This window comes from Miniopterus schreibersii, assembly GCF_964146895.1.
Source record: "Miniopterus schreibersii genome assembly, chromosome: 13".
NCBI classification, from domain to species: domain Eukaryota; kingdom Metazoa; phylum Chordata; class Mammalia; order Chiroptera; family Miniopteridae; genus Miniopterus; species Miniopterus schreibersii.
The window spans coordinates 36523161-36536397 of NC_138113.1; the positions used below are offsets into that span (position 1 = coordinate 36523161).

At 42.9% G+C, this 13237-nt stretch overlaps 1 protein-coding gene across 2 annotated transcripts in view; it reads left to right on the top strand.

Annotated features, from left to right (window-relative positions):
* The window catches only part of MEIS1 (Meis homeobox 1), a 129710-nt gene that overhangs the window by 102064 nt on the left and 14409 nt on the right, over positions 1 to 13237 (top strand). For both annotated transcript variants that reach the window (XM_081157198.1, XM_081157199.1), the window contains exon 9: positions 4262 to 4338. In XM_081157198.1, the coding sequence (XP_081013324.1) occupies positions 4262 to 4338 (77 nt within the window). The remainder of the gene's footprint in view (positions 1 to 4261; positions 4339 to 13237) is intronic.

Below are 13237 nucleotides of genomic sequence, written 5' to 3' on the forward strand. Positions count from 1 at the left end.
ATGAGGCTAATGTACACAACAAAGGCGGGGTCTCCGTCGCTGTCTCGTGGAGTGGTCAGATTTGCTTTGATAGCCTGATTGGGTTGATTGCTATATCTGGCAAGTACCATTCCTATTTTCTTCACAAGAACCTACGAATCTCTCTTAAATCAGTGTCCTTCCCATTTAGGTGCAGCGGTGGCAAAGGTGTTCGGGAGAATGGCAAGGGCTGACCTAGCCCTTTAGTCGCAATGGTTTGGAATAAAATTCCCATTTTCTTCCTAAAACGGCCTTGTCTTTATCTCTTTTGTAAAAAAACAATGCCTACCTTTGCCCATCGTAAGGCCTCACCGGCCCGGGTGGAATGCAACAGGGCTTTGAATGTTTTTACAGCAGCTTTGTCTTGGTGGGTTTTTGTTGTCATTTTTTTTTTAAGTCCCCAAAAGACTAGCTCACACTGTCCACAAGAAGCTTATCTAGTCAAGATGCATAAGATTTAAGATATTTAAACATACTGGATTTCAGTTAAAAAGCCGACTTCTTTGTGAATTTTTGTCTGACTGTGGATTAGGTACCTGAAGTCAGGGCTTTCATGTAACACTAGTAATTATAGATTTTTTTCAGGGAATTGAAAGTTTGTGGGACCCCAAGACCAAGAACTGTGAGAAAGAAAAAAGCTATGCAAGTTGACCTGCCGTAGACAAGGGTATAGGAATTTTGTCAATATCCTTTCCCTGCTCTTAACAGTGACCAGATTATTGTGACATTTAATTTCGCCCAGGCTCATTCACTTTTATCAAAAAATATATATCCTGAACAACTGAACAGTGTTTAATGGAGACAAAGTGCTGGGTCTCTATAGCTTGAGGCTGCCTAACAATTACGCTGCATGAAATTAGACACAGTTTGTTCCAATTACTTAAAATCAGATCACATGAAAAGTGACAGAGGGGAAAAAAGGGTAGAACTTTCTCAGTTTATGATATTTAAATGATGAAATCGGAAACTGCATGACATGAAAAACAACCTAAATTTGCACTGAAACTTCGAGGGCCGTGTGATTGCTCTTTGAGGCTGTAATGATTCAGGTAATTTTAATGATCCAAAGAGAATTTTTCTGACACCACTTGCATAAATAAAATGTGAATTCCATTCGCTTTGTAAGACTGGAGCTAAAACTTGCTCACAAACAGGCGTGCAGAAATACTCTCGAAGACACAGCACAATAAATGACTGTGACAATTCTCAATTTTCAAAGTAACTAAAGGTAAATGGCATAAATATTAATTTTTATCCAGTTCTGGTCATACTATTAAGACACAGCTAACAAGACAGAGCAAAGATGCTGCCATCCAGCTATAGTGAGGAGAGACTGTTGACATGTTTATTAATTCTATTGACAATCACTGAGATTTCCATAAGGCCTGCAAAACTACATGAAAATTACAGAAAACGTTACAGACTGGAAACCACTTGTGTACATGTCTACAGCTTTATATGACAAATATAGTAAGTCCTCACTTAATGTCATCAGTAGGTTCTTAGCCTTTAATCAAAAGAAGGTGTACCAAAATCAGTTTTACCATAGGCTAATGCCGTAAAAAAGAGTCAGGTTCCTGGAGCATTTCATCAATGTTGTAACAAAATGACATTGAAAGAAACGACTTTATCCAGGGTCCTGCTGTTGTGCCAACAGCTAGATGCTCAGATTCCCATATTTCAAAATCAGGCTCATATTCTGTAAGAATTACTAGCCTGGGTAACCTGTAACCTTGATGGCTCTTAGAACTCCAGAGGACAACCTTGAGGATTAGAAAAGTTCTTTGTTCGAAGTCTCATAGTGAGCAGCAGCATAACATACAATCTAACAGGGTCGTGTATGCCTGAGGACAGTTCTTCTACTAGTAGAACTACTCTATAGCCTCCTTAAGTCTGGTCAGAGGCTAAGAGATTCATTGGCTTGCTTTGTGTGGCGAGCCTTATGCAGTGGGAGTCATGTTTTAAACCTCAGGGCAGGGGCTTGTTCGTAGCTCAGTATCCAGTCGTGAGATTTGTACCTGTGATGACTGGCGTTATGTTGAGCAGGGAGGTTGTCACATCTTGGCCTAGTATGAGGCTTACGTACTTTTATTTGAAAACAGTGAGTTGACATCACTCTTAGGAACGAAGTACGGAAAGCAGTGTTGTGGATCTCAGATTGGATTGTTTATGCCTCTTGGGGGCTCTGAAAACTTTTTATTGTACATTTTGATGTTGCATCCGAGTGGCTGTTCCTTTATCCCACAAATATTTACTTATTTTCTGTTATGCTAGTCTGGGATGAAAGGATGGTGACCGAAAACGGCCTGGCTTTGGAGTCGCTAAATGGGTGGAAGAGACACCCCAAGGAAGCACGTAGTCAGAACAGGTGTTGCCGAGAGCGAGGCCTGCTGTTCTGGGAAACGGGAAGAGACTGGCGTGAGGATGATGAAGTGGGTGGGGAAGGCCTGGCATTTGAGCTGAGACGTGAACGTGACATTGGAGCAGGAGCCTGAGCGGTGGGGACAAGCTTGGCGTGTTGGAAGGCCAAGAAGGAGGACTGTGTGGCTGGGTAGAAGCGGGGGGTCTGAGGAGAAGGCCACACAGGCCGGGAGGTGGGCAGGGCTGGGTACTGAAGGCCTTGCAAGCCCTGGTAAGCAGTCTGAAGGTTTTTGGGCAGGGACCACAAGTAGAGATCATGAAAGGTGTTTACCACATCCCTCCTCCACCGTGAGGCTTAGCCCCTGGGAGGGAGACGGGAAATGCCACTGACTCGTGTGGCTGCTGACCAGTCCTTCCCCTAGTCAGTTTCCTCACCTGTAAAGCAGGAGGGACAATCGATTCCATTTATGTTCCTCAAAGGGATGTAATGGGGATTAATTACCATCTTGTCTGTAATATACTTGGAGCTCTTTAGAGAAAGGAACTCTATTCCATGAAAGCACAGCCTTATTCTAATTGTATATTTATTGATTAAGTGACAATCAAAGACAATGCTTCTGGGAAAAATTGCTACTTCTCTGCTTTCCACAAACGAATCCCATGTGTCTAGGTAGAGAACATATTTAAACTTACATAGAAGAGCATTAAAGTGGTCATTAACGACCCTTCTTAGCATCTCATCAGACATTATTAATGAGATTAAAAGCTATGTTAATTAGCATTCAATAGACCAGAATTCAGTTTCCAGTGGCACAGACAGTTAAACTGAGAGTTAGGGGTGCCCTTTCCCACCTGTGAGAGAGCAGACCATTGACTATCAGAACAATTTTTATCTTGAGAGAGTTTATTGGGATGCAGTGTCTCGGTAGATGCAAACCGTGTCCTCAGCTCTTCTCCCAGGCTTTAGGAATGTATATTTCCTATTTAGATATAGTTGATTATTGAACAAAAAGTATTTGTGCCCAAACTAATTTCAGTAGAATTCCAAATATTCTTACAAGAAGGTATGGATTTCGTTTTATTATCTAATCCTGTAATACTTTTTTATCCTGTTTTATGAGGAACATAGCTGGGCTTGTTCATAGCATGCAAAGTATGCTGGTCTTTGACCTTATATTGGCCTATGTTCAGAATCCCAGCATGTGTTGACATTCAGACATGGAAACAAACTTTGGTTGAATTTCGTTTGTTTGTGCTTCTCGGAAGAGCTCAGATGAACAGTGGTTAAAAAAATGTACCCACTTTAATTCTGATATTTGCATCCAGCAATATGGTGTTTGGAGGGACAGTCATGCTAACAAAATCTTAGCTGCTGGGGACCTCAGCTGAGATTGCTGGTTCGAATGGTTCAGCTTTGGAAGTCCGTGGTCCTAATTAAAATATTACGTCAAGGCGGTACACTTTTCTGTGGTCAAAAGGGCTTGTCCTGGTTTTAATCCTATGAAATACAGTGAAGACCATTCTTTGCAACAAATAAACCTGTTCAAGAATAAACTCAGTATCAAGGTTCTGCAGGTATCCTAAGGAGCTCTTTATACACTTCACTAACCTTTGTAATTGGCTGTCTCTTACCGCCATTAATTAGGTGATGTAGTATTCCATTAATAAGGGCGACACACCTCAGCATTTTTACCTTTAGTTACAGACTTCACCAGACACTTAGGTTATTGACAAATAGCCTGAATCTTGCCTGAGGTCCACGTCTCTCTTTCGTGAAGAGCGTGTCTGTTTATCAGTGAGGCCCTCGCCGCCCGTGTGACAGGCACCGCCTCCTCCGCCCAGCGCGTATGTGCACACACCTCTCTTTTTTGTTGTCTTTCAGCACCCTTACCCTTCCGAAGAACAGAAAAAGCAGTTGGCACAAGACACGGGACTCACCATCCTTCAAGTGAACAACTGGTACGTAACTCGGCCTTGTGTCCGCACGGGGCCCGCTCCCCTCTGGCAGCCAGCAGCCCAGGCTTTGCCTTAAGGAGACACACCCAGGCCGCCGTTTTCCCCGGTGGCCTGTCTGATCCAGAAGCGAAAACAAACTGCGAGTGGTAGGTGAGAGTCTGCGGGTGTGGAAGAGAAAACTGTGTGGCTTCCTTCCCGTCCTTTACGAACTGACGAATGCAGGGCGGTCTGAGTCAGTGTTGAGGTCACCTTCACCCCGGCTCTCTAAGTGTACCCCTCCCCATGGCTTCCCCCCCTTCAGGATAATAGATAGAAAGAGTGGAATCATCCTATGTTCTATGAAACAAGAAAATCCACCGTCACGTAGCAGTCAGGTTTTCAATTCATTGAATAACTAAATTTAGATTTTGTTAGGGTTACGCATTCAAGGAGAGTCCCCCCCTTTCTTTCCTCTTTACCTCCTGTTTCTGTAAAAGGAGAAATTACTTGTTTGGACTTTGAAGCCGTTTGAAACCGGATGTGTCTCTGAACTGTGCAGCGCTGTTTCTAAATAAATGTGTAAATTCCTGACCCGGGGAGAAGCTGAGGTGATGTACCAAGAATCAGCCAACACCATTCCGACTTACCGTGTGGCGGTGCGCAGCGGGGCTGCGGGGAAGCGTGATTTATTACCCTTTGTGAGTGCGCTGAAAGCCAGGTCCGTCTAATCACCCAGAGCTACTGTCATATTTGAAGGGTATTGAAACCCAATATCCTCTAAAACTGAGTGTATCTAATTAATTGTCCTAATATTTTTAGATTAGTGTTTATGATGGGGAAACCTTATCCTCTTTGAAGTAAAATCCAGAAGAGGCCCAGAGCCTGGTTGGGGAAAGTGGAGAACTGGGAATGCTAGTTTGCAGACAGAAGTATTTCTTTCTGTTCAATAAGTGTCAAAGATTAATATTACAGAATCTCTGATTACATGGCCTAATCCATTTTGGTGAATAAATTTGTTCTTGATGTCCATTGCACCTCTATTAACAGACCCTTCTCTCTGTTAGAGAGCCTGGGAGCCTTTGGGAGAGATTTCAGATATATTAAACTCCATTACAGAAAATGTAATTTCTGTCAATATAATTCCATGTATTCTTCAATTTAGTATTTTAGAGATAACAAGCTCCTTACAATAGATTTGCCTTTGGAGGATTAATTTACAAAGTGCACTATCTTCGAGACACAGACAGACTCACATAAGCATTGCTTGTAAGGGTTATCAATTTCTCTGACCTCACTGCAGCCTTGGGAGATCAATTTTTGCAGCCCTCTTAGTGAAGTGGATGGGGAACCAACCGAAGACACGCTGTACCCTAATGTGTTACTAGGAGTTGGGTTGCTGCTGAGGTTTTTTGTTGGCTTATTTTCACCTGCTCTTGGGCATGAATTTTCAAGACTAGCTGATACTGTATATCTGAACGTAGTCTTTCAAATTGTTTTGGACGTTGTTATAAGGGTAGACCATCAGTTTTGCATGCACACTTAAATTTACATACAGTTTCTGAGTTACACTGATGGTGAGGCAATTTGAATACAATGGAGGCTGTGTAAATGTCCTGTTTCCCTGGAAAGTGTTCCCACTCGAGCGCCAAGGAGTGGCAGGGCGCGCTCTAATTAGAGAACGCAAAGCTGTTCGGTTCGGGCCTTCTATCACATAAGCCATCTCCCTTCCTTCTCGGTGTTGCTAGCAAACTTCATCCGTAAACACACATCGTTACCAGAGAAAAAATTCCAATACAAGTTGCTTTCTACAGGTGGACGGCCTTAGAGGATATTGGGTAGATGCAGGGATGGGCAGGCATTCGCCTGACACCAAGCAGGGTGCGGTTGTCACTCTCTTCGATTCTATGCACAGTCGGCGATCACAATCTGACCGCCTCAGATTCCCAATGAGAAGGGGGGAAGGACCTTAAAAACGTTATGCTACATACTGTATGATAATTTTTCCAAGTATCTGCAGACTTGGCCCTAAACTCCACACTGATGCTTAATTCTGCACAGGTACGTGACTTAAAAGCCACTTTGACTTAGTCACCTGGGGCATATCAGCACAGCATTTCTCTGCTTCCACCTGGAGTTAGCAGTGACTTTCGCTTGCACTTCCTTGCTTTGAACTTGGCAACTCTTTCCACTCTAACAACCTGGGTTGTGGTAGAGAATTTCCCTGAAGTAACTCAGAGTTGTAAGAGATACTGCATCTCTTCTGTCGGATGAATAATGACATTCCCGTGTTTGATTTGAGTTTTTAACGGTTTATTAATTTCCACCCACACTTCCTGTTAAGGAGCTGATAATAGATTTCTTCTTCTTTAGGCTCTGAGTAGGAAATCTGATGCAAACACGGGGAAACCCAGATGTTACTTACACGGTGGCATACTTGAAGACGAAAACGGAGCATAACCACTGAAGTAAAATGGTTTCCATTTTACTTTATTGTAATAAACATTACACAAAGCTTTTTCGAGAGCTCGTAAACATTTTTTCCTGTATTGAGCATCAAGCTCAAGTTATTTCCTTTGGGAAATAACAATTTTTAAAAGAAAATCTTCATTCACTTCATTTAGCCACAACATTTAAAAATATGTCTTCCTTCCTGGATTTCTCAAAACTTGTTAACACACATGTACATTTTGTACAAACTATGAGTCACCCTTGAAGAGATTTAATAAAACGCTGAAGGGCAGGTTGGGTGCAGATCAGTCATAATTATTGGCAGCAACATGATGTATGAAAACACAAAATCTGAAAAATATAAACGCACGTCTAGTTGTTAGTTTGTCATAGAAACCCTGGCCAACACAGCCCTAAGTTAGGTTTTAATTGAAAAATGAGATGAGAAAAGTTTGGTGCGTTGTAATGGTTCTTTCATCCCATTGCTGAACTGGCTTTACATTTATTTAATTGACAGAGGTGACATCTACTATCTGCCTTGGCTAACTGAGGTCAAAGCATATGGGATTTGGGGCAAAAAGAGACAACAGGGAAAATTTAGACAACAATCTAAATTTAAAACAAGACAGATTTGATTAATTAAGACAAAGTTTGGATGAAAAGGAGTAACTTAAAATTTTTATATTTGGTTTACCTGCCAGAATGAAAACAGAGAGGAGGCATCTGAAAATGACTGGTATTAGTACTTATAGGAATTGGGACCCAGGATGGAATGTGAAATTTATTAGATGAGACATCATGGGGCAAGTCTATGCCAATGAATTTTCTGAGAATTGAGACAATGCAAATAATTTGGGTAAAAATATTTTTTACCCAAATTATCTAAGTATCTGAGGTAACTGCATCGGTTTTTAAATATCAACTTCCAAACTAATTGCCTAAATATTTCAATTTAGCATGCCGTGGTAGACTTACACTTGAAGCATAATAAATTTCAAAATATAATATGTGCTATAAATTTTTGTATTCTTCTTCCTTTGCTCCCTCACTCCCAATTATGGTTTGATCCAAAAATGATAAGCATTGGGAGTTTTGTCTCTTTGTTTTTTCATTGTTGTTGTGGTTGTGACAAATCCTTCTGTTGTATCAGCAGTGAAAACATACTACTAATATGTTGAATGTTTTAATCATTTCAACAGAAACTTCATAAAATTTGAGGTTAGATGGCTGTTTGAGCCTTTTGCTATTTAGAACTTGAAAGGAAACACGTACATATCGCTGAAAACGGACCTGGCCCTGAGCGGGTCTGCCTTGGGCCGGCCCTTGGTGTGTGGGTTCTTGACTTCATGCAGGAAAGATTTCACAACACAAGTCCAGGTGATTCTGAGAGTACATTTATTAAAGGTGGGGGCAGTGAAACAAAGGAAAGACTCAGGATAGAAGAAGCAACAGGAGAGAGCCTAACACACACACACACACACACACACACACACACACACTCTACTTGGTTCTTTTTTTCTCCAGACCAACTTTATTTTTTAATATTGAAAATGTGGAGTGTAGAGTGGTCAAATAAAAACTCCCTCATATGTGTTCACAGCAGTGTTGCAGACCTGGGAATTGCACGTGATGAAAACTTGTGCCTCCGATTGTATCTTCCTTGCTGGATGCCTCCTCAAGTCCTGCCTCAGCAGAGTTCTAGCCTAGGCTGCACTGAATACATGTTACTGTTCCTTTGTTTACTGTTTCTCAGCCAAACACTTTCCCACTAAGGCTAAAGTTAGGTGATGGTTCCTTTACACTCTTAAGATGGCAATATGGATTTTGGGTGCAAATTATAGAATGTCTGTGAAATACGTATGCAGAGAGAAAAGTCACTCTCCATCAGTTGGGTGCATAAAAATCCAGGGAGCACCCTAACACCCGAGGTGACCCTGTACGGAAGTGTCTCCGAGCTGTAGTTCTCAGGTTGAGCACACCCCCCCGATTTTCCTACTTACCTCATTTATTGCCTGCAAAACTGCAAAGCGTTCAGGCATCACTTCCCATTTATTCCTAGTGGGGGGGGGGGGGGGAAGTATGTTATCCTTAGAGATTTATACCACTGGCAGGTAAAAATGTAAACTTGTTTTTTAAAAATAGGATCTCCCTTATTATTATAAACAGATTCAACTGGTAAAGGTCAGGTTTCTTTCTGAGTTATGGTAATAATGTAGCAAATACTTTTAGAAGTAATCAGAGATCCTATAAATATAGGTACCTGTGTAGATGTAAATGTTAAAACATTCACAAATTATCCTTTCAACTTCTGTGATCTAAAAATCAATAGGGGGTCATAGGGTTTCATAGAATTGCTCTGTTTTTTCTCCCAACGTAATTTAATAATACATTTTACAGATGTTGTTTAAACATTAGGCACAGATTGTTTTGTCAATAAAGCTAAACAGAGGCATGACACAGAAGCAGGAAAAACAGATGTAAAAGAAACAGGGCACCATGCAAGAGGTACTGGGTCGTTAATTCAACTACAGGATGAAAGTGCAGGGTCTACAGTGATTTTCCCTGCCTAGGAATTACCTAGGGATGGAACAACTTCACACACAAAAGGTAATTTTATTAAGCAGGTGGCTTAACTTTTTCCCTTGAGAATTTAACTGTAACCTACATTTAAGGTAGACTTCGTCATTGATCAATGGAGTAACAGGTGCAGTATCTTTAAAAGAGGGAGCGGAAGGAGATATAAATGGGGAAATTCTCCAGAACATTTCAGAATCGGCTGTTGCTCTTCAAGCCACAGTTAATTGCTATGCTTTTCACCTGGAGTGTCAATTCTAATAATATTACCTTTACAGGCACTTACTCCGGGCTTAGATTATAGCAATCAGTAATACTCACTAGATAAAATACTGTCTAGTTGCTCGTAAGAAAATATTGAAATCAGTCAAAAAATGTTTAGCTTGCATATTGCCTGAGACAACGCTGGTGAGGGGCCAGGCAGGCAGGGTGTTATTAGGAGAGCTGAGCAAATAGCTCTCAGGGAAAAGAGCTGTGAATTTAGAAACCTTCAGGTATTGTCATGTCAGACAGTCTTAGGAGTTCAACAGAGACACTGCTTTTGTCTGCAGATTTAAAAAATTTACAACGAACAATCCTCTTTGAAAGTGACTCTGCCTTCTGTTAAATAGACTTTTTTGTAAGCTTCATGGCACAAATTTACTCAGAGCCCCCCACCCCTGCCCCTGTTAAACCACATCAGTCATACTGTGAAAGATGGAAACCCCTGAGGACGGGGTAGGTGGAAGAGCCCTGCCCTTCCTCCAGGGGACCTTGACCGTAGGTGACAAGAGAAACAGGAGGCTGCTGGAGATAGGAAGCTGGACTTGAAAGTCCAGGTACTGTTTTGTGAAATCGCAGACTCCTCCAGCCAGCGGTCAGAAACAGTTTGTGTGCTTTTCAGGACAAGACAAAAGCGTGGTGCCTGAAGCTGAGAGTTGGTACGGCCTGAGGAAGGATTCAGGGCCCCTTAGGGCTGGGTTCAAGTGAGCCCCGAGCTGAGTGCGCTGGGAGACTGATGTATCCATCGCGGGCCCCATGCTCTGAGTACCTGCGACCCCTTTCAAGGCGGCGAAGCCAGAGGCCTGGTGGTGGACTTTGAACACGGCGTTCTGTTCGAGATCAGCAGGACTTGTTGCATGTCCTAATTAAGCCAGATTTGTTGTTTTCAGTGTCTGGGGACAAGCATTTGGTCCGAGACACGGAAAGAACACCTTAGGGGTCACGCGACCTGGCAGAGCTGGACCAGACTCCCATTTACTTGCAGAGTTCATGCCTCCGTGAGGCATCGGGAGCCCGGGGAAGGCCCGGCATCCACAGGTGGCCGAGGAACAGATTCCCCTGTAAGCCCCAGGACGACAGACAGCTCACACCGGGCGAGTCAGGGAGGGATCGTCCAGGGGAAAGAGCATTTCTAGTCAAAACATTTCATCTGTGGCCCCCACTCCTCACCAGTGAGATGTGTGTCCTTGATCGAGTCACTGTATCTCCAGGGCAACAGCTTCCTCTGCCCTCGGAGGTCAGGAAGGACTAATTACCGAGGCTCTAAGCCTCTTGCAGCTCTAATGTTCTAGACTGTGTGAAAATGGGAACCAAAGAGAAGCAGGTTTAATGTTCTGAAACTTACTGATTCCAGCTGTACAGCAGGACTAGGAAAAAAGAGCAGGTCCTTAGATAAAGAGACAACTAGGAAAATTAATGAAAAAGTCGTGATTTTTCTTCACCTGAAATAAGCCAATCGAGCCCTGTGAAATAAAAACTGGCTGAAATTAAATATTATCATAAGACACAAAAACCATGTTTGCTGTCATTTCAGGACTCCTAATAGAGACAAATCATTTGTTTTTAGCAGTGTGCTGTGAGCCTGTGAAGGGCATGACAGATAATAGGCTCGAAATTTCTGAAGTTGCTGCACAGCAAAATTTGTTTTTTCCTCAGGCGTTCAATCTTTTCCTCTAGTAATTTTGTACATGACAAACTTTTTAGTGGGTGCATTAATAATCTATAAGTAATGGGTTGTCAGGTGTCAGTTAGATAAGATTAAAAGACTGCTTAAGCACTACCCGTGTGCTCCTTTGCATGAGTTTTATAGGTCAGGAGAAACAACTTTTTGAATTGCGGCCGTGCGCGCACGCTGGCTTCCTTTCAGTCTCTGTCTCAGTTGGCCTGGCTCCAGGGGAACGTGGAGGAGCTGTATTACGTTACATAAACCCTGCATGTAGCGGCAGATTGGAAACTCACACTGTGTGAGTCAGGGGGACAAATGTCTCTGCCCTGTTCTGTAAGCTTCTTTTCGTTTCCCCAGCATTGCCCTTTTTCTTCTGAAAGGAAACTTTGCAAGGGGAAGCAGCCTCCGCAGAGAGGGACCCCGAAGCTTTAGACTCTCGGAGTTTCCTAGCAAGTCAGGTTTAGGTCTATTCTTGTCAAATCTGTCTTAAGTGTGTTTACATAGAGTTTGCCTTTCTGGTATTTTCTGCTTGCACAGACCTGATCTCCACCTATTTTGTGTCAACAGTTGCTGAGGCTGGTGCTGGGCGATTCCCCGCCGAGCACCGAAGCGCGAGCTGTGCCCACAGGGACCCCCTCTCTCCTCTCACTCACATCACCGGCTTGCTTCGGGCTGCGCCTACATAAAACAAACAGCATTTCTGAGTGGTTAAAAAGTCAGCCTGGAACATGAAAAAATGGGGCAAATGTTGCCTCTTTGTTGAATAAAACAATTTTCTCAAAAATGGAGTGGAGCCAGGGGCGCGGGGGAGGGAGTGCTTCTGAGGGCCAGCGTTGCCTGGGATCCAGTCCCCTCGCCCCGGTGTGTGAATGCCTAGAGCTCTGTGCAAATGCTTAGCGTTGTGTCTGTTGCTTTTTTAATTTTTAAGGGGAAAGAGAACATTTAAAAAAAAAAAAAAGTCCTCCAACAACATGAATGCTTGTAACTTTGGCAAATACAGGGCTCTCCTGTCCAAGGCCCTCATCGTGGTTGATCTTTTCCTCCCTAATTTATTTCCATTCTTACAGGGCTTTTAGGCCTGATCTATTAATGTGGGAAATAATGAACTCTATGGGCACCTTGACACCTGAACAATAACAAATAAATGAAAAACCTCAGTCGGTTCCCATCCTTGAGAGCTCCCTTTTCCTTTTTATCCGCTTAACCCAGGTGACCAAAGGACCTAAAGCCTCACAAGATCCGACCCATAGCTGAAGGAGGGAAAAAATACTTCCTCTCTCAAATGCTTTAACCCTTTCAGGCCTGAGGGCATTATTGGTCTTGGGTTCTAAATGTCAGCTCAAAATGAATTGCCTGTCATTGAATGGATCTGGCTGAATATTGATAAAGTCTCGGTTTTTCTGGAATAGTACATTGCCTGGGGATGGAAGTTACGTGTGCTGTGATTAAAAACATGTATAAGTTTCTACCGTTTTCTACTCTAGGATGCTGATTTAAATGTGAATCAGTACTTTTGAGGGTTGTTGTCTGGTTGAAGAACTTTGTTGGCCTATCTCCCCAGAACATCTGCTATGGGCGACTTTATTTGATCCCTCGTTTGGGTCAGAGTTCTATGTATTTGGGACAGGCAGGGAGTAGGGGCTGGTGAAAGGCTAGCTGAAAGAACTGTACATGTCCAAAGATGTCAGATCTCAGCCCCCACGGCTGGTCACCTGGCAATACTGTTTGCAGAACGGAGGTACAATAGGTGATGGCAGGGATTCCCATCCTCAGGGCCAAGGGGGGGGGGCAGAAAAGGAACATTAAGGGATATGAGATTTCGAAGTTTATCAAAAGGGAGCCTGGATTAAAATTTTAGAAACCCTGTCCGTGCTACGGAGCAACAGGAACCAAGGATGGGATTTTATGCATCTTTGACAGTTGAGGCTCAGGGCCTTACAATGTTACTCTGCTAATTAGAGGCAAGGATGGGGC